Here is a 10,432-nt window from a genome sequence, read left to right on the forward strand (position 1 = left end):
TACCTTTTCATAACAGAAATTATCTTGAATAATTATCAGAGAAATATCTGTATACACTATGCAAGTGGAGCAGGTACAGTATAAAACATCATTTTATTTCCATTTCGTGTAAATTCCTCAGAAACATTTTCTGAATTACCCTGCTAAATTAGTAACTGCAGGGTTTCCATTCCACAGAGATTGCATTTAAATTCAAAAAAGGCTACTATTTCTTATATATTTCACTTTTTGATAGAAAAGTATTTACATATCCTGTTTTAGCATAGCATTATATGCTCTGAAATATTTTAGTGAGCAGGTCATGGGACAAATAGCAGGTTTTCAAACATAGATTTGTCTATATGAAAGATATGAAATAATCTACTTGTAAGCATGCATCCAAAAAAGTCCATCCAATAGCTTCTTCTATAATAAACATTTTTACTCAAAATAAAACTCTCACTTGTACATTATTAACAAATATTTAATTCCAATAGCAGATCTCGGAGAGAATAAAAAACATTCATGTAAAATGTTCTAAATAAAGCAAAATAGTTTGGTTTTTTTTTCTTATATTCAGTGTTGGCCATGCATGTTTACTAGCAGGTGACAAGATCAAATCATTTGCTCATACTCATCTAAATCTCTTAGTTGCTCTCTATTTTACGCACCAGTTCCCTTGGATGGAATGTTTCTTCCTGTCGAAAAATCAGAAGGCCAACAGTCCCTCCCATCTTGGTGCTTCGCAGCAAGGACACAACTTCTTCTTGAGTTTTGCCTGTTAAATCAACTCCATTTACCTATGACAAAAGAAATATTAGAAATTGATAAGACTCCAAAACAGGAAAAATAGTAGAAATTCATACCAAAAAGTCATGGGAATCGTATGGGACAGTGTTTAAAAAAACCCCACTGAAGCAATCTGCCTATTGGCTCAGTATAGCTTCCACTTAATAGAACTAATTAAATATGCATTCTTTACATACAAATACAAATAAGAAGCAAGACAGTAATATTTCCTTCCTCTTTAGCAGCAACTGTATACTCCAGTATACTCTAAAGCCAACTAATTCCACCTACCAATATTTTTTACAAGAATTCCTGCATAAAAATCCTTTGGCAAAATCAATGTGTGATCCAAAACTGGTTCTGTTTCCACATACCTTTGTGTTATAACATATCTTCCAAATATATCTTGCACAATAAACTGTGTCAAAAATAGAAAATATTTTTTTTCCCCAAAATAACTTTGGAGCAGTTTACTCTTTATTTTGCCTTTCTTCAGCAGTCCAACCTCTTCGCTTCCACATACAACTTACTGGTACAGACAGGTATAGAATACATACAGGTAAATGTCCCACTCTATGAGCTAACTTGAGTAAGGGAGAAGCCAGAGGGAGAGAGGGTATTCTCAGGCTTGTCCAGAAACATTTTGGAAATGTAAGGCAAATCAGCTAGCACAGTTAAGCAAGTGAGCATGGTGCTCTGAAGCAGTCAGCAAATCATGTTCTTCTTGCCCTCGGAAGAGAACACAGCTCACACAGTTGAGATGCCATAGCTATTGTCTTAAATGCTTCTCAGTCCCCTTCTACCCAAGTCACCTGGGTTACCTTGAATTACATTCAGCAATGACAGTAATTACAGAGGGTTATCCTCCAGCAACAGTTCAGGCTGACTTTGCCAATTTTGCAGTAAAGTGAAGTTAGGGCACTGGGAGGCAGTTAGTCTCAGCTGTACCACCACTGTAATTTGGCTTGGGGGTGGTAATGAAGAGCTGTGGGTGGTAACATCTTCTATCACTCCAGATAGATTTGCAGGAAGATCTCTGCTGTGTGCCTATCGAAGAGGAATTTAATTCCCCTGAGGACATCCTCCCTTCAGGAGGGAAGTGGCCTTGATTCTCTGTAGCACTACCCTCCTCTTACATTGTCCCTTCCAGTTAATTCACTAAACCTTTCCAGGGTTTTGTCTTCCATACCTGGCAACATCTCCAATAATTTCTGGTCTGTCACCCCGTGCCGATTTAATGACACTTTAATAAGTGTATTTAATAAGTGTGTAACAATTACTCTGCTTCATCTTATTCCTAAACAGCAATGCAAGACTATGACACTATATTCACATAAGGACATGTAAACTCATGTTTTCCTAAGTACATTTGGGTCCAGCTCTTAAAACAGTTATGTACTGAAAACACACAGCCCTTGGTACGTTGCCTAAAAAAAAAGAAAAAAAAAGGAAAAGAAAAAAAAGAGGGAAACATTTTCCTATAACATAAACTACTAAGAGCTTTTGGAAGTGAACTAGTGCATGGGCTCACGCCACAACACAGATGAACAACATGTAACACTTCATCACCTCAATTAATCGGTCTCCAGCTTTTAGCCTCCCATCTTGAATAGCTGCACCTCTTGGAAGGATGTTTTTCACATAAATTGGAGCAGAGCCACCAATTGGGACATCTCTTGAAGTAATGCTAAATCCCAAGCCTTCTGTACCTGCACAAAGAATGTAGAATATTACTTGTTAAAATACAAATTTTATATTATATATTATTTTGTCTACCTCATTGATTCAATACATGAAAATACGCATATAAGATGTAAGAATTACTGCATGGCAAAAAAAGAAAGAAATGCATATATAGGAAGGCTCTAGCTGAGGCACAGAGTCTTGGCACAGGTGGCACAGCAGGCCCTCCTTGCAATTTGCTGTTCTGACAATTTCTAAGTCATTGCCATATTTCCAACTTTCTATTTCAGATGAGCTGAGTGACAAGGAATCAGAACAAAGCATATCTGATATACTACCACTGCCTTCCCCCTTGTCAATCTGGATCTCGTCAACGATCCTTTCCTTCTCTTTTGCGACTCTCTCAGCAATGTCAGTCAGCCGACACTGCTGGCCACGGGGCTTTGTCAGCACACTTATGGACACCGGCAGGTGACAGACAGAACCAGAGCTCAGTGGTCTCATTGCTTTTGCTCCGAGGGACCTCGGGCTGTTTTCTGTCAACAGCTTCTCCACCCTGGGGCTTCACCCCGGCTCTTGCTCGGTTCCACCCCACCTTCTGCCATGCAAGCAGGGATCAGAGCCAGGCTGCCACTTCTGAGGTCTTGCTGTGCATCTAGGTGACTGACTACACTCGGCTAAGACTGACTGAAGCAAAAAAGAGACATTTAAGATGACCTGGAGAAATCCAGAGAGGGGGTCCAGTCAATACGGCAAATAAGGTTTGCTTGTACTTCAGAGAAATTATGCCCACAATGGTTATTGAAGTGTACCTTAGGACCCCACCAGCTCTGGGATTCACAAGCTGAGAGGACAAACAAAAGCCTCTCCTACCACGCAGAAAGCTCATTTGTGATCCTCCCTTTGATGCAATCTGCCCAGTGTTATCAACAACCTTTGAAACTCTACGTTGAAACATCCCCCACCCCTTGCCCAACATTGCACATCAAGTCTATTCAGGGCACTTAATCCAGCATGGAACGCAGTCAGCCATTCAGCAGAGAGCATCCCTGACAGTGACAGCACCTACAGCTTCCATTTGAAACATCCCAGAGGTTGTCAAGATACGACGGTAGTTCAAGTTCACTAGCTAGGCACACGCATGCCGAACCTACATTTAATCTGACCTACTACAGCAACCTGCAGTTCGGACTCGGCAATATCAGGTATGGTCCCTAAAAGTTGCACAACGCACCCCTTTGCATAAAATGACAGTCAGAAGCTGAACTTTTATGCAACAGTCCTCAGTCTTGAGCCCTGGGAAGTTGAACACAACCTGTGTGAAAGACACACAAGTAAATAACGAATTGAGGATAAAGCCTGAATTCATTTCTGACTTACTGTTCCCCATGTTCATTTCCTACGTTTGCTTTTTTACTGGGCAGGTTAATATTCACACATGTGAAAAGGAAGCAGGAGTACAATAGAGTCAACATTAGTCTACATGCAGATTTCTGAAATCTGCACATTTACATTTGATTAGAATTTAGTACAATGTATTTTATCATCAAAATGGTAATCAGGTTAAGAAGTAAGTTGACACAGGTGACAGGGCTGGGAGGGATACAACCTTTTAAAGTCTTCTTTTTAAAGTCTTCTTTTAAAGTCTGAAAGTATGTAACTCCTTGTGTATGCACAGCAAGTGCATGCAGCTCATATTGTTCATGAAATTTGGATCAACTCCTCTAGGCTAACTATCATGAGACAACCTCCCTTCCTTATGTCTGCAACATTCAAGATAGCTGAAAAACTGACATTTGATTTTGAAAGTCTTCATCCACTTTCAGGCTGATATAAAATTTATCAGTGTATTACACAGAGATGAAAAAAATATTAGATCTCATAACATCCACATTTGACTTTGGAGACCTCACAATTTTAATGATGCTTCAAACATTCATAGAGCTCTTCAACTCTTTGCAACATGTGAAGATGATCTGTATAGCTGTTAAGTTTTTTTTAAGAAAAAAAGCTTTTTAGGGAATTTATCTTTTTCTTGTATTAAGGATCTGTATTGAATACTGCTCTTTGAGTACAGGTTTTGTCTGCTAAAATTTCTAAAGTAATATCAGATCATGAATGCATGTCCAGGACAATATTTCATTATTAATAAGCTTAATCCCCATGGCCTGATTACAGCATCATTACAGATGTCTGGTTCACACACTCCACTTTAAACCTCCACAGAAAAAACAGAAGCTGAGATGTTCACATTACAAATGCACACAAGGATATAAATTTGGACTGTGGCATTTTCTGCTGTCAAATCTCCAGAAAGCCTTTACCAAAGCCGGGAGAACGCCACAAATCCACACTGAGCCCAGATATTAGCAGAAGAAAATTCTAATTACTTGTTCCTATGGAAAGAGGGGGCCTCAAGTGGGCTACACGTTGCTATGCTGTTCTGTACAGATTTGCATGAGGCAGCTTTTGAGTGTCATTTTCCTCTTACTTTTTCACTGCTTCATTTTACTACTCATGCAGTAGAGTTGCTCTTAGCTGCATAATACAGCTTCATAAACTCCTGTGCTTACTGTATATGAACTAGAAGTTCACAAGATTGTGAAATAAATGGATACATTCAACCTAGGCTGAAAATAAATATAATTTCTGTCACTGTTTTGATTTTAAGCTTCTTTTTTTCTTTTTATACACATAACTGATTTAGTTATCGCTACTCCATGCATTTCAGTTGTCCTGTTGATAGAAATGCATATAGCACCTTAATATCTTCCTGCTGCTAAAATGTTTTCAGTTCTTAGGGTGTAAAATTGCATTATAATAATGAGGGAACTGTGCAAACATACTGTAGGCTCCTCTGGTATCTCTGATTTATACTAATAACATGGAAGAAACTGGACACACACAGAGGCAGAACCTGAACAAGAACAGAAAACAGGAGGACTTTCCATCTTTTTGAAAACACAGGAGTCCTCCCTACTCAAAGCTAGGAGCTTTACTTTGCAACGTCTAGATTATTTGAGCTACGTTCGACTTAATCTCTTATAGATTTTAAAAAGAAAGAGGGTAGAAAACGTCTTCCTCCCTCTGTAGCTGTCATCTCTGACAACGATCAAATTACACCGAGTGATAATAACATTTAAAAATTACCCACTAATTTGTGTAATTCAAATTCTTAGGCTTCTTCGATAAATCAGCAGCTTCTCGACAAGTTAGAGCTCCCCTTTTCTCTTGAATGTGATGCTGAACACGCCTTCTAAGGTCGCATTACCCTCGAGAGCTCAGGCAGCTCTGAGCTGAAGAAAAAGTACTTTTAGGTGAATAAAAGGGGCAGTTACGATAGAAAAAGAACTATGTTGTACTAACAGAAAAGAGGCAGATTCGATGCTTAAGTTGCTGTTTTGGAGGAAATAGGTCCTAGTAGCATTAGGATAGGGGAGCAGAAAATATTTACAGAAGTTAGTTAAATACATGTTCAAAATGAACATCATCATCATCTTATTTGGAATCAGCCTGATCATAAACTGACAGGATGCTAAAAAAGTTATTAAATCTTACTAGAGGTGGCTAGGATTTTTGTGAATCTCCCAGTGAAGTGTTTCATTTCTCACTAATGCTAGGATTATCTTCTTGACTCTGGAAAGAGAGTGTCTGGCATAACCTTTCTGTCTTTCCAAGGCTCTTCCACATAAAAAATTGTGTGCTCCTCATCCAGCACCAACTGCAGGTCTAAATTCTCAACAGCAAAATATGCTACTGGGTAGAAATACTGTCAGAACATGAAACAAAAAGCAAGAATCACCTCTGCACTGCTTCCAGTACTTTCATGTCACTCTCAAAAGGACATTAGTTCAGAGATCCAATAAGGAACATCAGAAGGACCTACACTGTCAACTTCTTGTGATACTTCTCTTACAGTTATCTTCCTTTTCAGGACTGCAAGGAGAACTAGAAGTAAATCATGCTTTTCTTTCACCTCTAATTTAAGAAAATGCAGATGAGTTCTCAGGTACTTCAGTACAGATCTCCCTAAATTAAAAAGAAATAAAAATCTTAATTCTAAAGCCATGGAAAATGTCTGATAACCAGACAACTGAGCACCAAATTTGTTAGTATTTTTGCAAGGGAAGCAGAGATCATTTCAGAACAACCTAAATATGGAGAATCCATGTGGGTGAACAGTCCTCAGAAAGAATGAAGGATTGTTAAGGAAAAGTGCAGATTCTTCATGAAAGACAAAGAATACACTCTCTCTTTCCTAAAAACGTAAGTGAGGTTGGTTATACATATGAACAGTTGGTGACACAAAGTCACAAAAATTCCAAAATAAAGCATCCCCACTTAATGAAAATACTAGATTATAACATGATCCAGAATAAGGGCAGCGATAACATTACAATAAAACTAAGCAGAAGGGCCAAATGCTCTCTGACAATAATCAGAGTAGACACTCCTTCCAAGCGTTTAAAGTTCCTGCTTTGTCACACAGTAGACTCTTTCTTGAGATCCGTGTATGGATGGGTGACTGCCGAAATAATTATGCCAGAAACCAGGTTTTATTAAGGACTGGATCTCATGCAAGAGCTGAATAGCAAATATGTTCTCCTTATTGTCAGGAGCCTCATTTAACTAGCCAAGAGCATTTTAGATACTTCCTGAAAAGTTATTTTACTGCTCCTAGTTTAAGCTCCATATTTTCAGAATTTGTGTATGTGTAGTCAGTGTAGCTGTACATGCAAATGACTGCTTAGAAGGCTGACTGCTCAGCTGTCTATAAGACTTCTGCAGCCACATGCACAATCAAGACAAATTAATTGCATGCCCATTTTTATGTAGTTGAGTGATTTGGAACAACTTTTCTTTTTCTCAAAGCAAAGCTCAGACCTCTCAAGAAGATCTTTGATCAACCTAATAGAAACATCCTTCCCTTTTTGCTGCAGTCTGCTAATACTTAGTGATCAGAAGTGTTTTTAAAAAATGGAAAAATGAAACTTGATACAGTTTATGTTTCTACAGAGCCTAATAATGCCCAAAATGATTTGCTTCACTTCTGAATCTCATTTCTCAAGGTCACTTAAGCAATTTAGGACTCTAAATGTTTCACTTCAAAAGTGACAAAGAGCCCTACTGCATCTGAACAGGAATTCTAAAATCAGTCTAAGAGAAATCACTTCAAAATAAATTTTAAATAAAAAATTAAAATGTCAGTTCAAAGTCTGGCTCAAGAAACTGTGTGGGAAAACAGGAGAGTATGATGAAAAATGCATGTAAATCTGTACACTTCAGATACATGATGCAGGATATCTTACAGGCAAGTTCAGGGTCCTGTCTTGGATGCTCTGCTATATAAACCCAAGTAAAACAAGTAATTGTCCATATATGTGCTTTACTCCATAGCAAATATGATGACATTTTAAATTAGCCTACTCCCAAACTATCCATGGCATCTTATTTCTGTCTCTAACGACGTCTTGCAGAAAGGAACTTGGGTGCAGCAGGGCTGTGTCACTGCGCCGTACCACTGAATGCCCAGTCACCTGGTGGGACTTGCAGTGTTTAAGCTCGGCTCTGTAAGTTAAGACAGAGCATTATTAACCACAGAAGGGCCAGCAAGCCAAACAGCAATCCAACAAGAAACTCTGAAGAGCAAGGAGTCTCTTAATCCTCCTCACATCTACAATTTAACCATTTTTCTCTGCGTAAAAGTGCCTCCTTCCCCTCAGGCCTCGCCATCTCCTAGGACATGGCTGCTGCGCCCTTTCTGTGATGGACTTGGTGATTCCTAGAGGTTCTCCACTGTAAGGTATCCTGCAGTTGTGTCACTCATTTCTTTCTCTTGAAGATATACTATTTTGCAAGAGAGAAATATTCTTTGGGCAAAAAAGGAAAAGATGATCACAGCTCCCATGGCCAGTGGTTAAGTCGCTCTCCGGAAGCGGGGAGATGTGGACTGAAGTCCTGATGCACTGAAAACTCCAGACAAAAAATAGCAAAATATTTGGCGAACTAGGACCAACTTAAAAAACAAGAGCTCGGTTTTGACATTTTAGCTCAAGAATTATACATTTAATTTGGCTAAACAAATATGTAGTTACAGATAGAAATGATCCAATGCAATCAGTATTATACTTAAGGGCAATCAAATAAAATGAAGCTAATTTAAGGACTGAATACTTCAGACTTGTCTTAGTACAAGTGATGCCAAAACCAGTATATATCAATACATGAATACAATGTCCAACTGAAAAGTGGTCTTTTGAATGCTTTAGCAAGTATCAGGCTAAATGCTGCAAGTTACTCAGTGCTCAAAGACTAAGCCTTAGTAACATTTGTTGTATAATTGGTTATTTATTATTTGTAAATGCTGGACTAAATTTCTCGCAATTGCATTGGTTCAAACCCTTGCAGTCAAACAAAAAACACTCTGGAATTGTCCTGATGTATATGAGGTCAAAATTTGTTCTAATACTCTAGGTATTTTACTAAGTGGTCTTATTTTCTCCATATATTAGCTGTAAAGAACTATTTTTATTTATTTATACTTACTGTGTATCAGCTTACACCAAAATATATATAAGCACAGTCTCACTGTCATCTCTTGTACTATCTTAATTTGTGTGAGCTATTAAGCTAGACTGTTACACAGCCTTAATGGCATTAGAATATCAGCAATAACCCCTACGTCTATATGCTAAAAGTTCAAGCCCTGACCTTTAAGGAAAGATAAACAGATATCCATTTTCATTTAGAAAAGCCAACAAACATTCTGCATTGACTGAAACATATGACTGACCTTCTCTTCTGACTTTATTAAACAGCTAAATCCTATGAAAGTTCAGGTTATTTTAAAATGCCAAAACAGCAATAAATATTAAGAAATCATAATTACGGAAGCACGTACTGTAGGGTTATCTTACCATGTCATTTTATATAATAAAGCTCATGCAATACATAGAAACACATCTGTAATAAAGAAGGTCTGTCTGTATTGAAAAAGAGTCAATTCTCATACACTACATCATTAACCAGAATGCACAGGTTAAATTGAAAGTGAATTTCAAGATGAAGCCTTACATGCTTGTATGCCTCAATGCACCCCACAAGGAGTTTTTAACCTAATGATGGTAATTGGTGAAATAACTGCTGTCTGTTAGCTACAAAGAAAGCACATTTGTTAACTATCTACAAAGCCTGTATTATAACATCCTTCATTAGAAATAATCAAATACAATCAACATCCCTATTGCACTCATATTTATAACAAACTACTTGGGGACATCCTTAAGTGTTTTGCTTCATTTGTTGCTCTACATGTATGTTCTTGGAGTGATCAAATGAAAGTCAAAGTGGGAGGGCATGCCTCTCTACACTGGATATTAACAAATGAAAGACAGCAATGATAAAAAGGTATCCTTCCTTATGTATTTTTTTTAAATATCATCATGCATGAAATACAGTACACTAAAGAGTTTCTGTCTGTCTGTCTATAATCTGAGCCAGGTGCCATTTCTGCATTAGTATTTTTCTCACATAAGTCAACTGTCAGAAACAAATACCCCCTCTAAACTTCTGAAATATATTTCTAGAAATGGATTTCAAAGCTTTTACTAGCGTAAGAGCCACCAAACTTCTCTGGTGTGAACTGCATGTTAAAGTATCTTACAGATCACTTTCCATCAACAGGTAGAATACATCTTCCAAAACCATCTAATATATTGATGACAGCAAGGCTAAATTACATCATAGAACTGGGGAGAGTATTTATGAAACAGTATCCAGTGCAAGAGAACAAAAATCTAACCTCACATCACAGTCAAAAAAATCCGTAACACATCAAAATTATATTCTCGTATCTTTTGAGCAGCTATGACGCCACATTTGTTTCGTGCAAAAATAGTGTTCCTGTATTCTATATACATTTGTTGGTGCTTTTAAATTATACGAAATGTGTATTTCACAGAATCACAGAACCACTAGGTTG

The 10,432-nt window shown here is 37.8% G+C and overlaps 1 protein-coding gene across 1 annotated transcript in view; it reads right to left on the bottom strand.

Moving 5' to 3' along the window:
• The window catches only part of LOC104627841 (partitioning defective 3 homolog), a gene marked incomplete at its 3' end in the record, with an annotated part of 48,672 nt that extends 45,717 nt beyond the window's left edge, over positions 1 to 2,955 (bottom strand). Inside the window, exons 1-3 of the mRNA XM_010296221.1 lie at positions 2,790 to 2,955; positions 2,338 to 2,477; positions 651 to 779 (exon numbers count right to left, since the gene is read on the bottom strand). Of these exons, the coding sequence (XP_010294523.1) occupies positions 651 to 779; positions 2,338 to 2,477; positions 2,790 to 2,955 (435 nt within the window). The remainder of the gene's footprint in view (positions 1 to 650; positions 780 to 2,337; positions 2,478 to 2,789) is intronic.
• Between the last annotated feature and the right edge of the window lie 7,477 nt (positions 2,956 to 10,432).

The sequence above is a fragment of the Phaethon lepturus genome, unplaced genomic scaffold (assembly GCF_000687285.1).
Source record: "Phaethon lepturus isolate BGI_N335 unplaced genomic scaffold, ASM68728v1 scaffold8791, whole genome shotgun sequence".
In the NCBI taxonomy this organism is placed as follows: Eukaryota; Metazoa; Chordata; class Aves; order Phaethontiformes; family Phaethontidae; genus Phaethon; species Phaethon lepturus.